The sequence below is a fragment of the Triturus cristatus genome, chromosome 12, assembly GCF_964204655.1.
Source record: "Triturus cristatus chromosome 12, aTriCri1.1, whole genome shotgun sequence".
In the NCBI taxonomy this organism is placed as follows: Eukaryota; Metazoa; Chordata; class Amphibia; order Caudata; family Salamandridae; genus Triturus; species Triturus cristatus.
This window is the reverse complement of record NC_140595.1, coordinates 51,871,524-51,899,292: the sequence shown is the minus strand read 5'-3', so window position 1 is coordinate 51,899,292 and position 27,769 is coordinate 51,871,524. Positions and strand designations below refer to the sequence as shown.

The window sequence follows — 27,769 nt, the reverse complement described above, 5'->3', positions numbered from 1 at the left end:
TACAAAAATTTGTTGAGGAAAAGCTTTGCAAATCCCCAATAAAATATTCGTGAACCAAGAGAAACGTCACAGAATCCATCCGTGCGACACTCTAATGCAGACAAGAGGCCACGTCACGCCGTCAGCCGGCATCTTAGCTCGGTTTACTGCTGTGGCTAAAAGCCTCCTGCAAACAGAACCCGCAATGTAGAGGTTTGGGAAAATATTACGAAAGGGATGCCTAAAAAGGCAAAATTCCAGGCTCTGAGATACAACAAATAAAGATGTCTTGTGACTGACCACTGGTTCTACAGATGGTCTGGTGAAATCCATGCAGAACCGCACAATGCAGCGTCACCTGATTAGGGGGCGCCCCCCGAGCACAGCCGAGACGCCACAGAGGGGATGAAACTTTAAAGAATGTCAAGTACACAAATATTGTATCTTAAGTAGAACGAAAGTCTGTGAAATGTTAATTTAGATATTGTGTCTTCATATCATGCTGGCATTCCACACAGATTACGGTGAACTCCAAAAGCGTTCACAAACATCTTCCTATCCCAAGCATCTTCCTATCCCAAGCCTCTTCCTATCCCAAGCCTCTTCCTATCCCAAGCCTCTTCATATCCAAAGCCTCTTCATATCCAAAGCCTCTTCATATCCAAAGCCTCTTCATATCCAAAGCCTCTTCATATCCAAAGCCTCTTCATATCCAAAGCCTCTTCATATCCAAAGCCTCTTCATATCCAAAGCCTCTTCATATCCCAAGCATCTTCATATCCCAAGCATCTTCATATCCCAAGCATCTTCATATCCCAAGCATCTTCATATCCCAAGCATCTTCATATCCCAAGCCTCTTCATATCCCAAGCATCTTCATATCCCAAGCATCTTCATATCCCAAGCCTCTTCATATCCCAAGCCTCTTCATATCCCAAGCCTCTTCATATCCCAAGCCTCTTCATATCCCAAGCCTCTTCATATCCCAAGCATCTTCCTATCCCAAGCATCTTCCTATCCCAAGCATCTTCCTATCCCAAGCATCTTCCTATCCCAAGCATCTTCCTATCCCAAGCATCTTCCTATCCCAAGCATCTTCCTATCCCAAGCATCTTCATATCCAAAGCATCTTCATATCCCAAGCCTCTTCCTATCCAAAGCATCTTCATATCCCAAGCATCTTCATATCCCAAGCATCTTCATATCCCAAGCATCTTCATATCCCAAGCATCTTCATATCCCAAGCATCTTCATATCCCAAGCATCTTCATATCCCAAGCATCTTCATATCCCAAGCATCTTCATATCCCAAGCATCTTCATATCCAAAGCCTCTTCATATCCAAAGCATCTTCATATCCCAAGCATCTTCATATCCCAAGCATCTTCATATCCCAAGCCTCTTCCTATCCCAAGCATCTTCCTATCCCAAGCATCTTCCTATCCCAAGCATCTTCCTATCCCAAGCATCTTCCTATCCCAAGCATCTTCCTATCCCAAGCATCTTCCTATCCCAAGCATCTTCCTATCCCAAGCATCTTCCTATCCCAAGCATCTTCCTATCCCAAGCATCTTCCTATCCCAAGCATCTTCCTATCCCAAGCCTCTTCATATCCCAAGCATCTTCCTATCCCAAGCATCTTCATATCCCAAGCATCTTCATATCCCAAGCATCTTCATATCCCAAGCATCTTCCTATCCCAAGCATCTTCCTATCCCAAGCATCTTCCTATCCCAAGCATCTTCCTATCCCAAGCATCTTCATATCCCAAACATCTTCATATCCCAAACATCTTCATATCCCAAGCATCTTCCTATCCCAAGCATCTTCATATCCAAAGCCTCTTCATATCCCAAGCCTCTTCATATCCCAAGCATCTTCATATCCCAAGCATCTTCATATCCCAAGCATCTTCATATCCAAAGCCTCTTCATATCCAAAGCCTCTTCATATCCAAAGCCTCTTCATATCCCAAGCATCTTCATATCCCAAGCATCTTCATATCCCAAGCATCTTCATATCCCAAGCATCTTCATATCCCAAGCATCTTCATATCCCAAGCATCTTCATATCCCAAGCATCTTCATATCCCAAGCATCTTCATATCCCAAGCATCTTCATATCCCAAGCATCTTCCTATCCCAAGCATCTTCCTATCCCAAGCATCTTCCTATCCCAAGCATCTTCCTATCCCAAGCATCTTCATATCCCAAGCATCTTCATATCCCAAGCATCTTCATATTCCAATGCATTTCGGTCTCAAATAGACCTTCGTCAGGGGACATATTCGAAGAATAAATGAGGAAATAAGAGTGGTTAATGGGAGGTAAAACCACAACCAAAAAGTAACGAAGTCAACAAAGCTCATGGTGGCTGACGTTTCAGTAAATGTGCACCCTTCGATAGAAAGAAATGGGTGTGAAGCAACTCACAAGACCGATATTGTGCATAAAAATCATAAAGATCCACCCAGCGAGTGAATAAAGAAACTGAGCAAATCCGCTCAATATTAGTGCTTCAAAAACAACAAAACAGTGTTCACATGAATAAGAGTTCAAACAAAACGCTGTTCTTAAACAGAAGAAAACACTGTGTGAAGGAAACGTCTCGTACGTGAAAGTGCCAAAACTACCAATATAATAAGAGACTGTGTACCTAAAAGATATCGCGAGTGAACAAACAAAGAAGCATAAACCATCTCATGCTGTTTATGTGTGAACGACAAGCCCCGGGTAACAACCTTTGGTTTCACACGGGGAGTCTGTACTGATACTTGGGGAAAATCCTGGAACATCCCACCCCTACCCCCAGGGAGGCTTCAAAGACCTCTGCCGCCTTTGATATGCAACCCAAGACTTCCACAGACGTAGAAATGCCATCCCCTGCCCATTTGGCACTAGGACAGGCGGGAAAATTAGCTAGTCAGGCGGTGTGTTCCCCATCAGGCTAGTTCCACCCCTAAGGTGGGCTACCTGATGTGAACATAAAACTCAGAACTCCACCATCTTGGGATTGGTGGAATCTAGGCTCTCTGGGTCAAGGTTATGCCTACTTCCCACAGGAAGAGTTCATATAGGGGGATGTAGATAAGTAGCCCATTGCCCACTACTCGTCACTCCCCTTAATGCCCCTAAATTGACTATTTAGGAGGCACCCCTGATGCCAGGAACTTAGATTAGACGGAATAAGAGGACAAAAAAAAGAGCCGCTGGTAAAAAGAGAACTGAAGACTTGCTGTGGACTTTTGGCACCAAACCCTGCCTGCACCAGTCTCAACAATTGTGACCAGCGACTCGTCCTGCAGCTGAGCATCTATCAAGAACCCCAGGAGACTGCCAGTCCTTCGCAAATTGCTAGCAATCTCCTTTTGCTTAGAGGAGCTAATCCCCTGCAGTCCGCAGGCACCAAAGAAACAAAGTCTGGTTCACCGAGTTGCCGCTCCCCAGCCAGCACACAGCAGCAGGCCACAGGAAGAGGCTCCTGTGCTCCTGAACATCTGATCTGCCTCCCGCTGACTAAGAGGACACTAGGACCGACCGGAGATGCACAGGACCCATACCAGGGGTACCGGACTCCTTGCAACAAACGGAGCCCGAGAGTCTCCAACCCGGACTCCCACTACACCAAAACCGAGCAGCCGTCAAGGTACATCAGCACAGCAGAGACCCACCTCCAGAGTGGCCCAGCTTTCCTGATATTTGCACCCTCCACTGGCGAGGGCGACAACAGCAAGGTCCTGGGACGCAAAGGGCCCAGCCGACCTTTCCACCCTGCACTTGAGTGCCTTAGCCCTGGTACGACGAACCGGTTGTGTTGTGACCCACGCCCCTCCCAGCTCTCGGTCTTGTCCACAAGTCTCCCTCTGCAGCCCGTTTCTAGGTGCACCCCACCATCCCCTTTTTCCACCGGCATAGCGCGCAAAGCTACCAACCTGACCAACACCTCTGCATCCGGATGCCCCATTGCAGGTAACGAGTAGCTGCTGGTGGTACTTTGGACCTTGGCCCCCTACGACCCCAAGTCCCAAAAGAGAGGCTTGGAAACCGATCGCAAATAACTGTATGCAACATTTGCTTTTTCTCCCATAAGGAAGCACTGCTGCGTAAAGACACATTTAAGTGAACTGTTTACTTACCTGTGAAATTCAATATTTTAAAAAGTATTTACCTGATAACGAAGTTCTTGGTATCAAAATCTATATAAAAATGACTTCTTTTTCTAAATTGGTCTCAGATTTATTCTGGAGGGTTTAATTTATTACCTCTGTAAGCACAACAAATGCTTATAGCACTACCCTCTGATAAGTCCTATCTGCTCGCCCACACTACCACAACACAGAGCATTTAGTGTTCTCATTTTTGCCTCTGTAAAACAATAAGGGTTGCCTGGACTATTTACACAGAGTACCTCGTTTTGGTCCACAATATAAAGAGCCAGCCTTCTACAGTGTGGTACTAAAGGGACATTTCACCAAAGAAGGAGGGATGGGATGATGCACATTCGCACCAGCCTCTTCACCCACTCATCCTCCTTCAACAAGATGTAGATCTCCACTCCAACCAGACAAAACGGTGAGGGTGTAGGAGTCCGGAAATCCAAACAGACTTTACTCAGAGCGTAGAAGAGGGTTCATATGCTGTACCCAGGCCAGCCCTCACGGCTTGGCACTGGTAACACTACCTTCACCTACACGCCAATCAGGATCTTCTCCCTGCTGCCCAATTATCTTTCGCATCGAAGGCGCTCCTGGTATGGGATTGTCTGGGATGCCTCCAATGGCCAGGGTTCCACACCACAGAGTGCTCCGCATAGCCAGAGAGGAGTGGAAGCCGGTGGGCCAGCACAAGCAGACGCTGCTCCAGTGACCTCGTCTTCTCTGGCAGCCCGCCAGAGAAATCAGGAAACATACTAATCCTTCTAGACAAGAGCCAGAGGTCAGCTATCAAAAACTAATCTCAAGCCCAATCATGCAGGCAAATATAATCCCTAAGAGTGGAGTGATGTTTAAGATTGGTGAGCCAAGACAGTGATGTAACAGGAATGCCAGAGCAAAACCATCACACAATTTTAGTGCACAGAAAAGAGGGTCAAACTGCAACCCCTCATAAAAACTGCCTTTAGCAAACTCAGCTGGTAACTAATCACGCTACACATACACTATGCTCTGAAGCTCCCAATAGTAACATGGTCATGTGTTCTGTCGGCCAAAGAAAACTACAAACCACACATTACTGTAGGACAGAGGTCTTCAAAGTTTTGGATGCCGAGACCCCCCTGTCAACATTTTGAGGCGTAAGGACCCCCTCTTGACAAAAATGTCTAAACCTGTTGACTAAATTGCGTGGGATGAAAATGTAAATAAGGTTATGTGATGCCGCGTATTTTGGGATAGCATTGCTTCATTATTTTGATATTTGTTACACACAGTAACGCTGAGGAAAGATTTCACCCAATCAGTACCCATTTATAACCAAAATACAGCAATTATCATCAGAAAGATTTCAAGTCAACGTTTGTGAAGGGCCTTCCACTCTGCAGCAATACGTGCTGCCACATTAGAAGCTCACCTGGCCCTGACCGGAAGAAGCAGGGGTCCCTTAAAACCCTGGCGGTTTTGTGTAGAGTTAAGCCTTTTACCCATGCAGCTTTCCTCTCACCCCCCCCCCCCCTTCCATCCCTCTCTCCTCTCCTAACCCCGGATCCCTCTCTCACTTTGCAGGTCATTTTCTTTCACCCCTTTTTACAACTTCTGAACTCTCCCCATTCAACCTCTCACTTCACCTTTAATCACCTCTTGCCATTCTGTCCTTTCACTGCCCTCATCTCTAACAGTCTCTCACAATTATCTCATGGCCTCTCTGGCCCTGTCACCTCCCGTGCCCCTCAGCACTTCTCATTCACCTCGTCTCTTCATTCAAATTTTTGTCTATTTGTATCTTACACCTCTCCTGTCCCCCCATTCCTCTTTCACATCTCCCCTTTGTTCTAACAGAAGCCCTCACCTTTGGATCACACTCACTTCTTGCGTGTCCACACTTCTCTTCGGCAATTCACATTTCTCCTCATCCCTGACCTCTTCAATCAAATTCTCTCACTCCCTTGCTGTCCTCTCTCATTTTGGGTGCGGATGCAAGTTCAGAATGGGATGAATGAATGTATGATTACTGATGGGCTTGTTTGAGTGAGTTGCATATTGAGTAGTGAGGGGGACAGGTGAGTGAAGTGTCACATGAGTGCAGGATGAGTAGTGTACTCGTGTGACTGCAGGTTGAGGTATAGTGTGAGCAAGACAAGTGCATTTTGAGAGCAGAGTGATCACTGTGAGTGCAGGGTGAGCGGGTGAATGGTGCAAGTGCATGGTGATCAGTGTGAGTGCATTGTGATCGCTGTGAGTGCAAGGTGAGCGGGTGAATGGTGCAAGTGCATGGTGATCATTGTGAGTGCATTGTGATCACTGTGAGTGCAGGGTGAGCGGGTGAATGGTGCAAGTGCATGGTGATCAGTGTGAGTGCATTGTGATCACTGTGAGTGCAAGGTGAGCAGGTGAATGGTGCAAGTGCATGGTGATCAGTGTGAGTGCATTGTGATCGCTGTGAGTGCAAGGTGAGCGGGTGAATGGTGCAAGTGCATGGTGATCAGTGTGAGTGCATTGTGATCACTGTGAGTGCAGGGTGAGCGGGTGAATGGTGCAAGTGCATGGTGATCAGTGTGAGTGCATTGTGATCACTGTGAGTGCAAGGTGAGCAGGTGAATGGTGCAAGTGCATGGTGATCAGTGTGAGTGCATTGTGATCGCTGTGAGTGCAAGGTGAGCGGGTGAATGGTGCAAGTGCATGGTGATCAGTGTGAGTGCATTGTGATCACTGTGAGTGCAGGGTGAGCGGGTGAATGGTGCAAGTGCATGGTGATCAGTGTGAGTGCATTGTGATCACTGTGAGTGCAAGGTGAGCAGGTGAATGGTGCAAGTGCATGGTGATCAGTGTGAGTGCATTGTGATCGCTGTGAGTGCAAGGTGAGCGGGTGAATGGTGCAAGTGCATGGTGATCAGTGTGAGTGCATTGTGATCACTGTGAGTGCAGGGTGAGCGTGACAATGAAGGGCGAGAATGAGGAATGAGTTGTCTGAATGCAGGGTGCATTCCCAGACGCATGAAGTAACTCAGCATGTTATTGACGGGGCGTAGACTTTAAGATCTAAGTTAAACTATTGCGGCATTAATCGGGGATCGAGGGTGAAGGAAATAAATAATGTGCTGATCCTGCAACAAACTTCCAGTCCTATGGTTAGGGTTGCCAGCAGATTATTTTGGTGGCCCAGTCGGTACAAAAAAAACCAGTCACCTAAAGCGGTATTTTCAGCGCTTATCTGTGCATACTTCCCAGGGCCGGCTTTAGTGCTGGTGGTGCCCTGTGCGACCATGTTTGTTGGTGCCCCCCACAATGACCACCCCCACCACGGATTCTCTCACTAGTACCCTTTAACAGTGACCAAGTCTCCATAACCCCACACTCTCAGATGCATTGAATTAGTTATATAGTGCCACTCATACCAGTGTAGGGTGTCCGGGCACTTTGCATCACACACACATTACACAGAGACAATCAATCATAAGTGTGTAAATCAGTGTATAGGAAATGTTACATAAGCCAAAGGACTAAAAGTATAGGAGTCACATGTCATCCATACTGGTAGGCAGTATAGTTCCAGAGTGCTTGGTGTGGAGAAGCACAAACTCAGAGTCGAAAAAGAAACAGCATAGTTGGGAGTTTCCTTTAATAATAAGAATTGATTTCTAGCCAAATTAACCCTTTTTGCAACATTAATCAATGGTCTAATAATGTATTCTTTGTAGTGTGCATGCTGTTCTAGGATGAAAGTTAATAGCTCACTATTCTGTATTAGGACTTTAAGTTATAAATTGCAAGTAATAAAAGGATGTCTCTTTTGAAAGCAGTAACCTGCTGATCTCTTCACATCATACACACTCTGTAATCTACTTGGTACACGTTCTTTGCAGCAGGCATATTAACCCTCTGCACTAACATCACCCAAGTCAAAACCTCAACTATACAACATTCTGATCTCTCTCCAGGAAGATAATTAATCACACAAGTTATCTTGACATTTATGTGAGGCCTGGTAATTGCCGGGGAAAGAAACGCTGCAGCAGGTGCTTCAAAAGCACAATAAACTTTCACACACAGCGCCCCCAGGAAGCCAACTTTGTATTCCTTTCCATGAAATGCATTCTCACACTACGGCAGTGAATGTAAAATCCAAATGTAAGGAATAGGCACAGTGGGGACCCAGGGGGTACTGGAACCAGCAAAAAAAACTAAACCTCTGTAAGCAGTTTACAAAGGCATGTTAAAATGCAAATGGTCTTTAAAGACCTGTGAAAAAACACGGGGGTGCCGGAGATAGGAATCCAGACACTGCCCAGCTGAGCCCCCAGCAGCTCAAGTTTCACTGCAGCAGCCCGGGCTGAGACACAGGACAGGGGAAGGGGGCGGGGGGGGGGGGCTGAAGCCCTTGGGCCTGGGCAGAAGTGTGACTGGGAAGGCGCGACCCCCTTTGCATCACTCCACGGCCCCCCTGGGGGTCGCGCCCCACAGTTTGAAGACCCCTGCTGTAGGAACAGAGGATGAACAGGCTTTGCATCATCACAACAAGCCGTACCTGTGACCTGGAACTGCTGCCGGAACACCATAAGTCGCTGAAGGTCCTCTTCCATCTCCACCACATGGGCATCGAATGGCAGCTCGGAGGTGGTGAGCAGCTTGGGGCTGTACTTCCCTGCGTCATAGTCATCCAGGCTCTGCTGGATGAGATCCTCCTCCAGGAGCACGGCCTCTCCACCCTCGACCTTTACCTCCTCCTCGGCCGCCTCAGTCGATGGGCCCGGCTGCTCCGCAGGGCTCTCCTCTGGTTCTGGCCTAAACAGAGCAAACGAGCAAGAAGAACACAACATGAGGCAAGATAACTTGTATCCCACAGCAGAAGGACCAGTTACGTAAAAACAAGGTAAAAAGCATTCTGAACTTCAGTGGATAACTCCGCAAATCTAAAGCCACTGGAAATAGGGAGGATCAAGAAGCAGCTTTCATTACAGTCAGTAAAAGTGTAACTCTGAAACAAGCATTAGAGCAGTCACTGGGGGTTGAGGGAAATCATCACTGACAATGCAAGATTATGAGGGTCTCTATCAGACAACTCAGATCAAGGAAAAACAGTTCAGCAGTATAGCTGATGGGTTGTACTTCTTGTTGGCAGAGACCAACAATCAGAGTATAAGGGATCATATTTAATCATCTTTGCATTTAAAGTTTTGCACACTGAAAATTATTTAAAAAATGAAACACTTTTAAAGGACTCAACTGGGAATTCGCGTACAAGAGTTTGTGCTAGACTCCTCATGGAAGAGTACATTTGAGAGGATACCAAAAGGGAATAGAGGAAAAACAGCAGAGAGAAAAGAACAAAGGGAGGATGTTAAAATGAGCGGGAAGAGTGCGTGTTAGGAGGAAACACAGAAGAGACCAGACGTGAACTGCACAGACCTTTCATCCGGGGACGCTGGCTCCTTCTTGAGGATGGGAAAGAGAGGCTCACTCTCTACACCTTGCTCTTGCTTCAGCTTATACAGCTTCTGTCGCAATACATCCTGATGCCTCTCTCGAAGCCTGGACAAAACAAAAAAAAAACAAGATTCAGAAACTGCGAGCAGAGACCCACAGTTACCAGATGCATCATTCATGACAGATTCCAAGAATCAACCCACACTTCCAGCGGTGGCAGCAGACTGAAATCAACTCGTCCTGGGGACCATATGTACCAGAAATGTACACTTATGAAGTTTACAAATATATGTTCAGCCTGGCCTCTGCACAGAAGCATCAGGCAGACAATACATTTGTTATAAAATGTTAAACGTTTCTGTGAAAAACACACCAACACAAGACCCTTTCTCCGCTGAAATTTGCAGGCAGAGAGAGAAGGTGTGGATTGGCAAAGTTGGCTTAAGTCTGCAATTCACAAAAAAAACCTGGAAATACAAGTAAAAGTGTACGTACCGACTCTGTAAAGTCGGAGTCTTTCGACAACTGCAAGCAATATTTGTTTTCTGACATGATTTCCTTTAACACACAGAATCACAGTATAGTCCATTGTTTCTTTTTATTTTTTAATTTACAGAATTTATGATTTATTATCCCAGTTTTCTAGAGCACGAAGCACAGAAGGCATGCAATACAGTAAGGACAGAAACATGGACTTGACTCTGGATCCCATTTAAAATATTACCACACGGGCACCCGGGGTAAATCCATCACTGTGTCGCTGGCAACCAAACCTGCTTGTGCGCATCACATGAGGGGGTTTGATGAACCACTAAGGTCGCTGTTCCTAACCCTCTGCATTTAACATGATTTCACAAAGTACATTCCTGACAAAACCAGCATGGAAAAATAGTTACTTACACGTTACAATATTTCTCAAAAAAACGCACCCCCCCTCAGTATAATAAAAAGTTCTCGATTACCAGGTGGTCAAACATGAGGGAGGAGGGGGGGGGGGGGGGGGGGGGGGGTTTGAGTCCAGCACAGAGTAAATTTGCGATGACAAACAATATTTTGCAATGTACTGTATCTCAACAGATGACTGAAAGCTAAAGCTAAAAATGTTTCCATGTTGAATGCAGATAGGCAGAGAGAGCGCAGAGAACTCTCGCGAGGAGATACAAGGGGTGGTTCAGCCTGGAGATCTACTTATACCTGCAAAGGAAGCCCGAGCAGTCAAGAAAGGTTCCAGCCAAACATTCTGTCAACCCTAGAATCCGAGACCGAATAATAATGAGCACAGATGTATGACCCAACAAAAAGGCGTGTAAGGTACGGACCACACTACATCGAAATAGAAACGCTTCACTCCAGAAAAAGTTTAAAGAAGCAGTAAATCACTTTCCCATTTAGATTCATATTTTCAAAAGATGCTGTTTAGAAGTGAAAGGAGAAAACGAATGTATATGAAATAGACTTTGCAAATACATATTTGTATATTTGCAGGTCCAATTGACCACAAGGAACTACTGCAAGGCTTAGAACATTGGGAGGATCCCTTAAAAGGGAAACAGCATTTATGATTCAAGTTGAGAACAGGAGTGCAATGAAGTGGATAAGTAGAAACACCTGCTGGTTAAAGGCGCTCCGTAAGAGTGGAACTAGTTTGTGGTTTAGTATCTCCAGCTCACCTTGCCCTGGCCATGTAGGCCCGCAGCTGCTGCAGCAGACTCTCCCAGTAGCCGATGTCCAGGTTGGGCCCACCTGCCCGGATCTTGTTCTCGATCCCTTGGTAGATGACCTGAAGCTGAATGTAGCTCTTCCCCTTGAAGACCTGCGCCACGTCCGAGCTAACTGAGGCGTTCACTCCTTCACGCCGCTCTCCTGCCAGGGATCAGAAAATAGATCTGCAAATTCACAAAACATAACTGCACTTACAGCGGAAACAGATTCTTTGCTTACTGCACAATGGAAGGACACACAAGATCTGCTCCATGAAATCAAAGTGACAGGCATTAAACAAATCAATGACAGATGCCATACCATGCTTGTCACACTTGTGATAATTTCTCTAGGTTAACATATTTGGGAAAAAAAGAGGGTTGTCACACTAATACGAATCAGATGTGAAGACCCAGCGGTTTCTAGAAGTTACTTTCAGTATCAATTGGCGCGTGAAATATAACCCACAATGTACAGGGCCACTTTGAAGGTGTTAAAGCTGCCGGGTGTATGCAGCAGCACACAAGCACCTACTTGAGTAAGAGAAACACATTCCTTCAGGATTGAAAGCTGCTTTACTCTTCGGGTGGGGGAGCTTACCGTTTTCAATTAAAAGGATGAAAAAGAACACCTTCCACAGCAGCAGGTTTACTGAAAACATTGCAGAAGCTGGAGTTGTAAACCCAGCCTGTCATGGGTCAGAATGTCACAAAAGGAGTGCGAAAACTTACAGCACTGCTTGCATTTCACTGGTTGTCCTGTTCTAAACTGCCAAGCTCTGTATTTTGGTGTTACGGTCATCATGCACAAGAGCGACAGTCGGTGGGCACAACGGGCTACAATTTCTCAGACAGCAAAGAATCGTTGGCTAGGATTTGGTCTGAAGGCTCAGGATGTGGTAAGGTGGTTTAATAGAGAAGAGTGTCAAGGATCAGTTTTTACAGACTGCAGTGCTATGGAGGAGGCACTGAACCGCACTAGGCTGCTACAGAGCATGGGTCCTCAACTGCTAGGGTGCCGATAAAAACAAAAGAACAGATTCTGGGCCCCGTTTGATTTCAAACTCACCTTCCCCTTCTGCTACAGAAGAGCTTTCAATTTCATAGAGCCAGCAGTGGAATTTCTATTTCACAGCAAAGCAGCGTCCCCAATAATGTCCTTGCACCGTAACTACGTAATCAGTCACGTACCCCTCTCTACAGATGTAGAGTATGGGCCCTAACAGGTCTTGCAGCATTACCCACAATTCAAAAATCTGTGCAAAAGCTTTGAATATAAATTCCATTCCTATGCCCCGCCCCAAGCCTAATGTGAGACCACAGTTAGTTCTTACTTGTAAAAAATTATTTGCCAGAGGGGGCCATTTCTACTTCGGATTTATAAAGCGTCAAAGTAGATGTGTAGACTTTGAAGACCAATGCATAGCGATAATCAAAGTCGGCATAAGTTACAGTTTCCGAGGCAGTAGTGCTTGAAAGAACAAAAGCTGAGACAGTGAGCAATATACTCCAGAGCAAGAGAAAAGCCCTAAGATAATTTCATTTTTACAGAAAACCATACATGAAATGAGGCCTCAAAACATTTTTGCACCAGACAAACACAGTGAGAAACATGCCAATTATGGCACGCCAAAACAAAGCTTCCAAGGAGCCTTTAACTACCTGCTTCCCGAAGAACTGTTATTTATGGTTAATTGGTGTCATATCAACCTACTTTATTTCTTGGGGTCAGACGGGGAAACCACTCATACCATCATTCAGCCTACCCCATAGCTACCGTGTTAGACCTGTCAGCCCTTTGGGTGGTCCCTCCTCATCATTATTTATTTTGTCCCACTTTTGCCTCAAACCCTGTTTGAATTTTTCTTTTTGGGAACCACCAGACTTTTTCGTGTTGCTACAGATTCAGGGAGCCATTTTAGCTACCCCTGAAACTTCTGTCTGAGGGCCTGGAGCACAAAATGGTGGCCACCTGTGACATCACCAGCATCCACTGGAACCTACCAGCACCTTCCAGAACATTCCAGGAGATTCCAGAACCCTGTGACCGTTGGAGGCGGTTTAGAATGTTGGGAGGACAAGAGAGGCAGTTGGCAGTTGGAGCTGGCAGTTGGCACCTGACTGGTGAAGAGAGAGGAGCACAACAGTGAAGGAGGAAGGAGTGAAGCAGCAGGGGTGGAAACTTGTGCCTGGAGTGGGGTCCATAAACCCACCCTTGATACTTGTCCCTACTGATGGATCCCAGCCTATAGCCCTGTGTGGGAAGAAGACAGAAGAAAACCATCCTAAGGACCTGGACAGCAGGAACAGGCCTTAGAACCAAGAAAACAGCAAGATTCTGACCTGAGAACTGGTTTCCCTGGAGTCCGGCGTCGAGTAGCCTGAAGACCTGGAGCCCGAGGTGGAGAAGCGGCGCTGACTGAAGTAGCAGACGTCGTACCCGGAGCCGCCTGAGGTCGTGAGAGGGCGCCGACGGGGGTCGAGAGGAATACCAGAGGTCGAGGAGGAAGTGAACCGAGGTCGAGCGAGCGGCGTCATCGGAGGAGTGAAGTCCGCCCTCCGGAGTCGTCGGAGACCGAGGTAGAGGAGCACCGGAGGTCGGGAGTGAGGATCGCACTCCGGAGTCGCCCGGAACCTGTGAGGAGGAGCACCGGAGGTCGGGGGTGAGGATCGCACCCCGGAGTCGCCGGAAGTCGACATCGAGGCCAGGCCGGCCGACGTCATCGGAGCCGAGAGCGCCATCGGACCGGAGCCGCCCGAAGTCGACATCGTGAAGAGACTGCCTGACGCCGTCGAATCGGAGGTCGAGATCGAACCGAGGCCACCGACATCGGACCGGAACCGCCTGCCGGCGTCGTCAAAGAACTGACATTGTGCCGAGGCCGCCGAGACCGAACCGGAACCGCCTCACGGCGTCGACACGACTCCAGCGGCGTCGGAACATCAGAAAAAGGGCAGTAAGTGGAGTAGAGGGCGCCTAAGGCCCTGTGGAGACCTGAGAGACTGCTCTAAGGGGCTAGGGAGGTGCTGAAACCCATCTGACTGTGCCTGGGGTGAACTGGGACTAACCTAGAGAGGTTGTGTGGAGAAGGAAAGCCAGGGCATTGGTATTTCCCCCCTTTGATCTACCTCAGTTTAGGCCTCAGCCTTGTCCCAGCCAGGGAGTAGCCTCCCCCCCTCAAGCCTTCCACAACCCTACAAGCTGTGCCTGGGCCAAATCAGCCCTTAAGAAGTGAAGTGTCATCTGATTATATGAGGGGTGCTGTATACTTGTAATTATTTATTGGGGATACTGTATTTATTGAATTCTTATCTATTTATTGCTGCACTATATTTATAGGTCCACAGGACTTGTTGGTGTACAATATTTATTGGTACAGTATTTATTGCCTCAAAGTATTTAATTGTCTGTATATATTGCACTTGTATTTATGCCCTGTTATTTATGATCACCCCTATTTATTTCATCAAACAGCCAATATTTATTTGACCTGCACTAATTGAAACTTGTATATTGTGATTGACCTATTTATTTTTCCAATCAGCAACTAAGAGAAAAAGATAAAGAAAGAATATTTTCATAATTTTTACGGTGTAGAGTCGTTTTTGGAACGGATGCACGCATGGTTATTGTATGGGTATATTGTATGCTTAGCACTGTGCCTGTTTCCTGACCACTCGAGCCAAGCTAACACAGTGTGTTCGAGGAGTCCACCACCACCCTGCGGAGTGGGAGTGGGCTGTTTCCAACATACTGACAATTATGTTTTTTAAATATTGGGGCACTATAACTAGCTTCTGATCGTTCATTACCTGGCCCTTTCCCAGAGGCCTCCAGTTTGCGAAGCTTGGAGATTTCATCCTCGGTAATGATGGTCATGTCTCGCCAGAAGTCCACGTTTTTACCCTGCTCCAATTCCATGTATACCTGTAAAACGAACAAACACATAAGTAAAGAAGGTTTCAAGGAGACAAACCAGCTTAAGAAGCACACACAAAGAGCGCTGGCATGGTGAAAATTTAGTATATAGCTTCTGACAGGCAAGGAAACAGCAGGAATAATGTAAAAGCTGAACAAAAGCCTAGGTAGGAGCAGTTCAGGTCCTCGCAAACACTCACTACATCTGTATGCAAACTCAAGGGTCAACATAAGGTCACCGATCCCCATGGACAGGGTAATACGAGGCACAAGAGAAACCAAAGGAACTAAAAGGCACTAATGTGACTATCACTGAATTAGCATTCGGCCCCAAAAAGTGAATCTGGCTTTAAACAATGGAGATTCAGGATGTTGGATTTCCACTGAATAACAAAAAAAATAAACAATGAATGGTTCCTTGGAAGATCAGCAAGGGCGACCACCATCGCATACCCATCAACACGGGTGCAGGTCACTTGTTCATCCTGAGCAGTCACCCTTAGACATTTTCCAGTCTTGCTTACTGAGTTAACAGCTCATTGCTGCATTTGACAACTGCAGATAAAAGGGCTGAACCCCAATAAGCCTTAATCCCTTTTGAGTTAGTTGAGGTATTTGTCATGCCTAGAATTTAAAGAGCAAATAGAAAAAACTGAGTTTTGAAACTTGTGTGATCTCAGTGGGAGATTAACACCAGCTTATAAATTACTGTATCATTCCTACAGGCCAGAACTCAAAACATGGACAAATGTTCCTTTTAAATTCCCAGAGGTTCCATATTCTCATTCATCATATGCTGCATTTACTGGGGTGTTGTCTGATAATGAGCAATGTGATGCTAGAGGCGAAGTCAACAGCAAGCTGATGACAGGTCCAGGTTCAAGCTCGTGCTGAACAAACACGAGAAAATTGATAACTACCATGTTTTAGGGCTCGACTAAAGGGTCTATTATGCGGACGCATAATGGGATGAAGTTTAAAAATCTTACTAGAAACGGGTCCCTTTGTAAATAATAGGGGCAAAAGGAACCTATAATAAATTGAGCAAACATGCCCATTCGTACTTTGCTCAAGCTTATTTTTTTCTTTGCATATGCTGACTTTTGGAGGCTAAAGAAGAGTATTTTAAAAGAACATTACTAGGCAATGGTCTCCACCATCCTACGCTCCAGAATTACAGCCTTTGGATCCACAGTTTTTGCCTCAAGTTTGTTCTACATAATCCTCCACCAAGGAAAACTCCCGATTCATTTCTCCTCTCAGTGAAAGCTACAACATTTACAGAACGTGGCTGTGCTACTTTAGTCTACCTGTCGCCTTAATAGTAGCTCACACTCCAAGATCAGCACTGGCCACCCAATGTTTCAGATTCAGAACAAAGTGACTACTAAGATCTACTAAGAACTCAATACAAGGGAACACCAATTGCCAGCTGTATAATGAAACTGAAGAGCTGTACAAGAGTGCAGGAGACCCAAGTGGGAAAATCTATTTTTGGAACTATTAGTGAATAACCAGAGCATCCTTATAGATTGTGGTTAGTGTGTATGGAATGCATGTGGTTGGATGTCACGAGTAAAGGAAAACAACCTTGGCATAGGCATATCTTCAAATCTCTAATTTAACGAGCCTAAGTATCTGTAAACCTATTTCTGCCCTGGTCACTTTGGTATTAAACAGCAAGCAATAGCCGGCCAGGCTACATTTGCTTTTTTTAAAACAATTTGAGAGATAATGAAAGTAAAGACTTAGCTAAAGAAACTTTGGAGCAGCAATAGTAAACCACCCCCAGCTTCCCTAACCCAGACCTGGATGTCCTCCAAAAGGTCTTCAAGGTCAGAGGCTGTCAGTCCATTCAGGAACGTGTAAGGCTCGTGCATCTCCACGGCAAGGTCATCATCCTCTGCGCTAATGTACTTGGCCAGCAAGTCTATTGGTTTGGCCCGACCATCCCGGATACGGATTTTGGACCTGACCATAAAGAAGAAAAAACAGAATATTTAAAAATGAACAAACCTTCCAGAGGCACCAAGGCAGTGCAAATGCACAGTTCCACAAACAGCAGCGCTGATCAGTCTCTTTCTCTGCTGGTACACTCACCGGAGCTTGGCTTGGTGGAGGTGGAAGTTGTCCTCTTGCTCTTCCCAGGTCTTGAAATGTTCTGCCTCTTTCTCCCTCTGGAGCATCTCCAATTCCTGTTCTCGCATAACTTTTTCTCGTTCACGCTCCAAGCGCAACTGCTTAACCTAGAAAGTCGATTGCACAACAAACCAATGATAACCCAGTACATGTAAAGAGCTCGCTAAATGGACATGGTGGGGCCTTATGATCAATAAACGAGGGGACACGACATAGAAGCAGAGATGAAAAGCACTGCAGCCAAGATCTGGTCGGTACTTACATGTGTCACATTCTCATTCCACAATAAACATCAGACACCCCACCTGACTGCCAGCAGGAAGGTTGAATAAGATGACCTGAAGCACTTGTTAACATTTGACCGGTTATCATTTAAATACTTGAAACTGCTTTGTGGATAATTATCCATTCAGGTCATCCTTCAAAATGAAATACACCAACAAGTTTTATTAGCAGACTGCCAAACGGTGACCGCATAGACTTCCATCTTACGTCCATCACCTTACTCTAATAGTACTACTGCTGCAATAGGCAGAGGCCACACGAAATGCACAAATATACAAAAGAAAAGACTGGCCATGCCAGACAGAGCAATATGAGGATAACTTGGCAATAAATAGGCAAGATTATAATGGTGTCTGGAGGCAAGGGGACTAAAGATGGCACATTTGACAAAGGATTCAGATTGGCAAGGACAGCAAGAAGAAGCTAAATCACCCTCATGTCATAAAATAGGAAAAAAAAAATCACAACTGTCAGGACAGATAGATGGTGGGTCTTCGTACCTTCTGCAGCTCCAAGCGGTTGTCCTCCTGGATTTGCTTGTTCCTGTCTTTCAGGTCCTTCTCCCCGAGATGCGAAATACCTTTTTTTTCTAGAGCCTGAAAAATCACATCAAATTGATATGCATCTTGGTTAACATTGCCACACAGGAAAAAAAACACATGAAAGAACACAGATATGGGCAGACACACCCTCCCCGATTACTTCTTCCAGCCACCCCTGTACACTGAACTGTCAAGGCTAAACCAAATGTAATACATTACACACATCAAAAGAAGGCAGGGACAGAAACCATTCTAGAACACACATCCTTGTCTGGCTTCAGCTTTAACTACTCAGTAAGTTTTAGTCAATGACTAGGTGACCGTAAAATATTGTGAATCACAACTGGACAAGATTGTCACTGTCTGGCAAGTCCTTGTATGAAGGCACTTATCTTAAATCACCAGTACTTAAAACAAACATATGGGAAAACTCATGATTAGCAGTGGTAGATGCCATGTAGTTTTGGTATTTTGTTGAACTGAGCCCTCAGTCACCCTTAGACATTTTCCAGTCTTGCTTATTGAGTTAACAGCTCATTGCTTAAGCATTTGACACCTGCAGATAAAAGGGCTGAACCCCAATAAGCCTTAATCTCTTTTGAGTTAGTTAAGGTATTTGTCATGCCCAGAATTTAAAGAGCAAATAGAAAAAACTGAGTTTTGAAACTTGTGTGATCTCGGTGGGAGATGAACAACAACTTGAACTGAGCAAGAACAGGAAAACACTCAAAAATGGCTCCCATTTTCTTTTGCTACTCTAAATATATCTAGATATAAAAAGCTGCAGTTTGCTTGCCCAACTAAAACAGCCGATGTATTAGCCTTATAGTTGCGAAAACTTAACACCGCTCCAAAAGCTGACAATGACCAAGCTATATCTTTTAATTTATGTTCCTGGAGAATAAAGTATGCACATCAAGTGAAATAGGAATATCCGTTAAAAACTGGCACAAAAAGATGGGTTCAATTGCCCAAAAGATTGCTGGCTCTGAGAAAATAGCCATTTTCTTTTTGATCATCTAGTTAATATTTACTTACTCAGCTAAACTTAGGCATTTGCGGCAGAAGGCAAGCTGTATAAATTGAAACCCTAACTTCTGCATGTCGAACATATCCAAGTGAGCTCTAGCAAGCTGCTGCCAGTACAATTCAACACAGCGGAGAGACAACTTTGAGCATGAAAGAGGGTTCATTCACGTCAACTCTTCAGGGGTCAGATGGAATTAGTCATATAGCCATTTCATCCCTAGTTGCAGCAAGAGTTACTGTAGGAACAAGGGGAGTTAACCGTATTTCTCAGCTTTGTGTTTACGAAGAGCTTTCTAATCAAACATGAACTCACTTTATTCTGAACAGCTCTGCATTGTGTAGAAAGGAAAACACCAAGCAGAGGAACGACTGTGCCAACAGACAACACATTTCACACTGGATTCCTCGGGATGGTTATTTCTGCGCTCCAGGGTAAGACAGGAGTTTGTTCTGCTGGCACATTCACTTTTTGGCCAGTGTATCTCTTCCGTGCCTCAAGAGAGGGAGGAGTGACATTAGGCCCTTCATTAGTCTCTCTTATTTCTGAAACATTCCATCTGAAGAGAGAAGCCGGCCTGGTCCTGGAATTAACAACCAATGAACCGCTCACCTCCGTGTTCCCCTAGGTCGAGAAGACATCTCTTTATGTGCCTTCGAGCTCCTCAAACTTAGCTGCCAGAGTTTTCACACCCATTTAATAGAGCCACTTCTAAAAGCAAAAATGTTCTGAAGCGCTTCACAGGATGTGTCAAAAAGTCTTCACACAATACTTTCTTTTCAAGGCCCCCTAAAATAAATAAAAAAGTGTCAACTTGCCCGTGAGCTTCACACCGCCACAATTTATTTTCTGCATTAAGGCAAACAGGATGACCAGTTTGTGTCAGGATTTTGAGATACTATAAAATAGAAATAAAGTCTAAAACACACAGTTGACACAAGCAGTTGGTGTTTGGCGAACAGTTCTCCTGTCTATAGTGTACTAGTACATTAATTCCTCTGCCAATCACAATGTTGCCTGGTGGGTGTGTTGAGGAGCTCATTCTCTGTGTACCTTTACTTCTTGTAAACTCAGTTTAGCACATCATGGTAGAATTTTAAAATGTAAATCATTTACTTATTTCAGGATTACTTTTGTAGGTTAAATTTTCTCAATTTAATTTCTCTGGTTTGTAAAACAAAAAAAAAAGGAAATAAAACATACAGAAATACATGCTTTTAATACATTTCAGAAGAAAGCATACATTTGCTGTTTTTGATCTTACTTTACATCTATGATTGCTTACCCAACCCCCTCCCCAACCAATGTGGCCCGTCCTACTATCAATTTACTTGGAAAGAGCCACGTTTTCAATTCTTTCCTAAACCTAGCATGCTTATCAATTAAACGAATGTCTCAAAGGTAAAGAGTTCCATTGAACCGTAGCCAAATAAAAGAAGGAGCAGGCTCCCAATTTGGCCTTCCTTATTCGTTTAAATGTGGCTAAAGTCAAACTATGGGATCTCAGTTCGCAAGCTGGTATGTGAAATTCCATTCTGGCTTGTAGAGTCCCCGTTCTCTCGTCACTTGCCATTCACTCCCTCATGTCTCATGCACATTCATTTACTCGTCTCTCTTGTGCATTTATTCCCTGAGCCAACTGGTGCATTAGTTTAAGAAAGACTTTCGAGCATTACTCTCCAGTTGCCCCTAGCTTGTCAATAGAAGCTTCTGACTCTTCACAAACTCTGCATATTCATTCCATGGCCAGATTCACAAAGACAATTGCTAAGATTATCTGACATGCACGCTACGTTAGACGTTTATTTTTTAACAGTGCACCAAGCTCCTGTTCTTTGGCCTCTTGGCACTTTAGGTAGACAGCGGTCTGTGATTTTAACTTCACCTAACAACTATTTAAGACCATGCCTGGGAGTGTGTGAGAATTTGTATTTAAAAACAGATCTCTGGTGCACGAAGGGTGGGTGGATTAATGTACCCTTCTAACCTAAGAGTTAAACGTGGACTCTCCCGGTTGTGATTTCAATGGTGATAGAGGGCTCCTCAAAGGACATGTGGGCGCTTCTCACTGCGGTTGCAGTTTTGTTTTTGCAATTTTGGTAAGTGCTGTTCGCCGATGAGCAAAGTTGAGTACAGCCTGTGTCGTTCTTACTACTTGTTTATGGCCAGTTACTGGGACAGAGTTGTCAATCCACCCCCACCTTCTGGCTCTTTCTCTGGTCTTTTTTCTAGTTTTTCAGACAGTACTTCTCAATATGATTTTGCACGGTCCCAGAGTTTCCTACCTCTATGATCCAATATGATCATGCCTCTTTATTTCAAGGGTTGTTGTCGGTGGAACATGTAGTATGTATTGCAGAACCAACTGACAAAAAGAAACCCGCTGGGTATTTGTATATGGTGTACCTCCTACCTGCTCGGTTTTATATCTTCATAATCAATCGTTTTACAGCCAAACGTTCAGACACTTACATGTCCGTTTGGTGTTAAGTAGTGTTCCTTCCCGACCACTACAACTTCAATACCTTAGAGTCCACCCAGTTCTCATCCCAGTAGCAAATATTTGGCTTCCCATATTGCTTGGCCCTAAAAGGAAGATTTAGTCAACCATAGTTGTATATTTAACTTCGCTCTGAAAAACACAAACCAGACATACTGTCAAGTTTAATGGACTTAAGCTACACAACAAATTACACCTCACCACCTTTATACAGATTTTTGGATAAAGCTTCACTCACCTTGTTCCAAATGAAGGACCCCAGCAAGTTGTTGTCCCCAAAAGGGTTGTCTGTATTGGTGTAGCCCATGTACTCCTCACCCCAGCCCATCTTCTCCCGCTTCTTCCTTTCCTTGGCCTCCTTTTTGGCTAAGCGTCGGGCCCTCTTTTCCTCAGGAGTCTCCATGGCCTTCAGCATCTCCTGTTGACGTTTTTTGTCCTCCTTGAGTCGAAGCCGCTCCTGAAGAGTCAGCTTGATCTCCAAGTCCCCCTTTGGACTCTGAGAGCGAGCCGGTGATATTGAGCTGACAGAGGACACAGAGCAATGGGACCTCTGCCTGCTACTCCTTTCGCGGCTGCTTCGGCCCCTTTTCTTGTCTTTGCATGGCACACTGGAGTCTGAACCAGAAGAGGGGTCCCTGGATGGGGAAAGTCTGGGCTGTTGGCTTGGTTTATTGAAGCCTGCACTTCGGATCGTCTGATCTTTTTGTTTCTTCTGCTCCTCCGATGAATCCGATCTGAAAAAAAAAACATTAACATGATTTTAGAATTAATGAACAAAGTGACACCGGTTAACTAGAGAGATGATGAGCAATCTAAGCAGGTGAAAGGCGGATCACCATGGTTGGCTTGCAAGAAAGTAAAGTGAATCATCACGACAGAATGAGTCTGGATGTCAGTGTCAGTCACCAAACATTAGGTTTCCTCAGATATTTTTTATATACATGTACCCCAAGAGTACAATCTTTCCCACTGCTCAACCAGCAGGACAGCAAGCACTTCAATTCTATGCCAGGGACGGAGGCTCCAATTCTGCTCCTCTTTCTTTTACTACTTCAAAACAGCAGGCAACCACAAAGTTTTTTGAAACACTACATTTCCCATGCCTCCATACAGTCACCTGACCAACCATAGAGACCCAGTCCTATAGAACTCCTCACATCCCATGCACCTCCTCTTTCTTATTTATTTATAAAATTGTATATAGCGCGAACAAGATCCCAAAGGATATCAGAGCGCTTTACAAAGGAAGGACATAAATCCAATATCGTCGTCCAGTAGGAATACACAACAGGAATAATCCCAGACAAATAATCGCATAAATCCCAAACAAATGAATCAAGGAGAGTAGTAGAATAAACAGGTATGTAGCAGGCTACGAAAGGGGGTACACATGCGAAAAAGAAGAGCATAGATCCAATATCGACATCAAGGAGGAATACACAACAGGAATACTCGTATGTTACTCGCATGTTTCCCAGACAAGGGAATCAAGGAGAGTAATACGATAAACCAGAATATAACGGGCTAAGAAGGGGGACACACAATGCAGTAAAGATGAGCAGCGTCACACGAAGGTACAATGGTTGTAGGAACAATGATTTCGAGCAAGTGATCATAGCCCAAGTTAAGGTAAAAATGTGTTCATTAGGAATCTTTTGGCTTCCAGTATGAAAAGCAGTCGTTGAAGAGATTCTGTGTACTTCCGGTGGAAGTGAGTTCCATATCCTTGGGGCAGCGCCGGAGAAGGCTCGGAGACCGGTTCTCTTTTTGCTAAGGATGGGTCGTTTCAGGAGGAGAGTGATATCGCTTCTTGATGCTCTCCCACCGCAGGATAATTCAAGCTTTTGCGCAAGGTACCTGAGAGTTTTGAAATGCAGGGCTTTGTGCGCTAGAACGGCAATCTTTAACTGAATTCGAGCTTCATAGGGCAACCATTTAAGAGATTTTAGGATTGGGGATATGTGCTCACTTCGTTTGGTACCTGTGACCAATCTGGCAGCAGCGTTCAGTGATGCCCTTAGGGAAGCCAGGGAGTATTTGGGAAGGCCACAGAGCGTAGCACTGCCGTAGTCCAGCCTCGGCAGGACCAGTGCTTGTACCACCTGCTTGAAGTCCTTTTGTGGAAGGAATGGCTTGATGTTTCCGAGTGTCCTCATCAAGTGATTAGCTCCCTTACACACATTGCTAATATGATTTTTTATATTCAGGTGTTTGTCCAGGGTGATTCCGAGAGATTTGGCGGAGTCTATGATGAGAGGGGTGCAATTGAAGGCAGTGAGGTGATTCAGCCAAGGGTCTAGCTTAGGGATGTGGTTCGGGGGAGAGATGAAAAGGAATTCAGTATTGGAGGTGTTGAGCAGTAGATGGTTCTCCGTTAACCAATTTTGCGTAGTATTTAGTGAGATGATGTTGTACGGAATGAGATTTTCAGATAAAGATGTGTGTCGTCTGTGTACATATGGAAGAGAACGTTGGTGGAATTTAGAGAATTAGCTAGTGGTTCCAAGAAAAGGTTGAAGAGGATAGGAGATGGGGCGGACCCTTGGAGGACACCCATGAGTACTGGGAGAGGGAGTGGTTTGCCTTGATTCTTTGTGATCTGTGGTGAAGGAAGGACGAGATCCATTGTAACACTCGACCCAAGAAACCCATCCTGTTCTTCAGAATGGATAGAAGGTTGTAGTGATTAACCGTGTCGAAATCGGAAGAAAGGTCAAGAAGGATTAGCAGGCAGGAATCATTTCGGTCAAGCATTTTTAAGAGGTCATCCATAACGTGCGTGAGAGCCGATTCGGTACTGTGCCCCTTCCGAAAGCCGGATTGATGCTGTCTAGGAGTTAGAAATTCTCTATATGAGCACAGAGTTGGGATTGTAAGCATTTTTCAAGTAGTTTGGCTAATGCTGCTTTTAGGCTGTCTGGGATCGTGCCTTGTGATAGAGAAGCGTTTACAATCCTTGTCCAGGTGGGGATGAAATCAATTACACAACACAAAACCCCTTTCAATTATAGCAAAACAATGTCCCACAGAAGAACTAACACATTAATCTCACATAATTAAATTTTATTCTCCAAACTATATTTCATTTTCATTCAATAATATACATAACTAGATCAATAAATACATATAGCTATAATCTTCATCCATATATGAAGGATCTCAAAAAACGACAAAGCAAACACAGTTAATCCAGGTACATGACTCAACAATTCATAACAAACAAAGAAGAAACATACATAATCAAAAAGAAAAACAAATACAGTTAATAGTGTGTACTGCTCGATTTTCCCGGCCTTCCGGTGTTGCAGAGCAATCCATATGACTTCAGTCTCTTTCCATCCGAGTCTAAGGACTGGAGTAGTGAGTAGGGCCTATCTATTAGACATTTGTGACACCATCCCGTGCTCCTACCCTTAGCTCAGGGCCTACACACATAGCCTAGGGGATAGATTCGTTAGCCTTGAGGATAATTTGCCCTATAGTGAGGTTGTTTCATGGAGCTGTGTTGAATTCAGGCCTGGTAGGCCTCAAACGGGAGAGACTCCATCTTTCTTTCTGCTCCGGCAGCCCGGGACCTTTCCAGAGGGAGGGGGATGTTTTAGTTATGAGGTGTTATTCGCTCGGAGAGAACCGGTTCAGGCCGGCCCTTATCGAAGGATTGTATTTTTCTTCATGCCGAAGACACTACATCAGGCCGGCCGGCTGGGAAAGTGTCCTTGGTACGGGGAGGTACAGGAATTTGGTGGGCGGCAGGTTTCGAGCTGGAAATTTCCATGAGGGAATGCACTTCTATATTAGTGAAAGTCTGAGTGAGATAAGGACACTTGCTTCTAGACCATAGGCGGCATCTGGACGTTAGCAGAAGAGCTATTACTTATTCCAGGGAAGACTGATGATGAACTTGAATCCAAAGAGGAGAGAGTAGCCGATAAGGACGAGGTTCCAGTGACTCGGAGAGGGAGAAGGGAGCAGACCCATAACTGCAGAGGGGTGACTTCCAGGCTAAGCCGAGGCATAGACGAGAAGGGAACCTAGATGACCATTGAGCACGGGCTACGTACCATAAAGGTGAAGTCGACCCCTTTTTCTTTAGAGTATACAACTTAACCTTTCACTTTCCTTGCAGGTTGTATATATATATATAATGTACTCTGCGAATGTGCATGTGGCATTTAAATAAAGTATTTAGCTTGTTGTACGTTAGCATGTGTTGTGTACTTTTGTATAGGAGGATAGCCTATTCTTTAGTCAGAGTTGCCGTAAAATGAACAGAGGTTAATCCTGGTCAGGTAAGTGGTAACTGGATGAGGGGGAAAACGAGCCCCTCGAACTAAGGAACAGGTTGTGCTCCGCTAATGGTCTTTGTGTGATCTGATATATAGTAATCCCAATTCCCCTGTCGTGTACTAATAGGATGAGCTCGTGCTAAGGCTGCCGTGTAGGTAGGAGATTCTGGGTCTGACTGAGGCCGCGAGATCGTGTGTGTGTCGCTGCCGAATGGGTAGGAGATTCTGGGTCTGACTAAGGCCGCGAGACTTTGTGTGTCGCTGCCGAATGGGTAGGAGATTCTGGACCTGACGAAGGTCGCGAGACTTTGTGTGTTGCTACCGGATGGGTAGGAGATTCTGGGTCTGACTGAGGCCGCGAGATCGTGTGTGTCGCTGCCGAATGGGTAGGAGATTCTGGGTCTGACTAAGGCCGCGAGACTTTGTGTGTCGCTGCCGAATGGGTAGGAGATTCTGGGTCTGACTAAGGCCGCGAGACTTTGTGTGTTGCTGCCGAATGGGTAGGAGATTCTGGACCTGACTGAGGTCGCGAGATCGTGTGTGTGTGTCGCTGCCGAATGGGTAGGAGATTCTGGGTCTGCCTAAGGCCGCGAGACTGTGGTTGCTGAGATTGCAAGGCTGTGAGGTCTTTATATATATATATATATAATAGGAATTCCCTGTCCTTAGGTGGTACGTATATATGTGGTTATTTGGGTGTAAAAAGACCCTAGGGAGGGGGTAACGTTCTGTTTTGGGTCAGAAGGGCTCTGTAGAGCGGGTTCCACCCGATCCGAAAACCCAAGCAGAACATTTGGCGTCACGAACTGTTTACGTAACCTGTGTGCGTTGTGGTTGTCTTGTGTTTGCTTTCGGCGTGTGCGTGATTTTCTTTTTTGTATATTTGCGTGTATACTTTTTCTTTCTCTTTCTTTCTCTCTTCCTTTCTTTTCTCTGCGTCTTTTTCTTTCTTTTTCGCGATGTTTTCTAGGAAATCGAAATCTACTCTTAAATTGTCCGTTGATATTCCCGGATGGGATTCAACGCCTTATGGTGCCTTGGCCCGAGAGTGGGCTGATTCTACTGGTCTGAGTGAAAATTGGAATTCTTCTTTGGAGTCAGCGGAACCGGCTGACGTGATTACTTGTTTGCAGACGGCACCTGTCTTGAAGGGTGAGGAGGTTCCCGCTTTGGGGCGCAGAGGTTGGGTTATTCTGTCTGCGTATCGGATTCTGCATGAGAGGTTGCTGAAATTGCAGGTCTCTTTTAAGGATGCGGAATCACACCTTGTTGAGATTCAGAATTCTAACACTTTATTGCGGTGTCAAAATAAGTTGCTTTCCGACAAACTTGACACTTACCAAACGGTTGCCGAAAGGGCGGCTGTGCGGATTGCTCGTTATAAGTACAAGAACAGGCGTGGTCGTGTTTCGTCGCGTAAAGTGCGTCTGGTCGTGGCGAAAGCTGGACTGGATTTGAATCCTGATGAATGGGATGGTAATATCTGGGACTCGACTACGTCTTGTTCCTCGGGTGAGGAATGTGCTATGCATGAGCTTTCTCGTTCCCGTCCTGACAGTAAGTCTACTTCTCGCACCTCTGATGGTGCACCCTGTGATTGCGCTCGTTCTTCGGGCGGGATTGATACTTTTCACACTGACTGTCCCTCTACTCGTACTGCTCGGGCTCCTTGTGATGCTCGTCCCGTTGTTTCTGCGCACCCGGTTTTTCGGCGGAAGTTGCAGCAGTCTCCCAATGCTCCGCAGGGTGTTTCTTTGGACTGTTTGGAAGATTTTACCCAGCAAGAAATTAGTGATATTTTGCAACGCTTTCGGC

General features: G+C 45.3%; 1 protein-coding gene across 1 annotated transcript in view; it reads right to left on the bottom strand.

The window, feature by feature from the left end:
• The window catches only part of CACTIN (cactin, spliceosome C complex subunit), a 68,548-nt gene that overhangs the window by 3,415 nt on the left and 37,364 nt on the right, over window positions 1-27,769 (bottom strand). The window contains exons 2-9 of the mRNA XM_085639102.1: window positions 21,907-22,402; window positions 18,100-18,195; window positions 17,276-17,421; window positions 16,984-17,146; window positions 15,070-15,184; window positions 11,227-11,419; window positions 9,539-9,661; window positions 8,658-8,914 (exon numbers count right to left, since the gene is read on the bottom strand). Of these exons, the coding sequence (XP_085495228.1) occupies window positions 8,658-8,914; window positions 9,539-9,661; window positions 11,227-11,419; window positions 15,070-15,184; window positions 16,984-17,146; window positions 17,276-17,421; window positions 18,100-18,195; window positions 21,907-22,402 (1,589 nt within the window). The remainder of the gene's footprint in view (window positions 1-8,657; window positions 8,915-9,538; window positions 9,662-11,226; window positions 11,420-15,069; window positions 15,185-16,983; window positions 17,147-17,275; window positions 17,422-18,099; window positions 18,196-21,906; window positions 22,403-27,769) is intronic.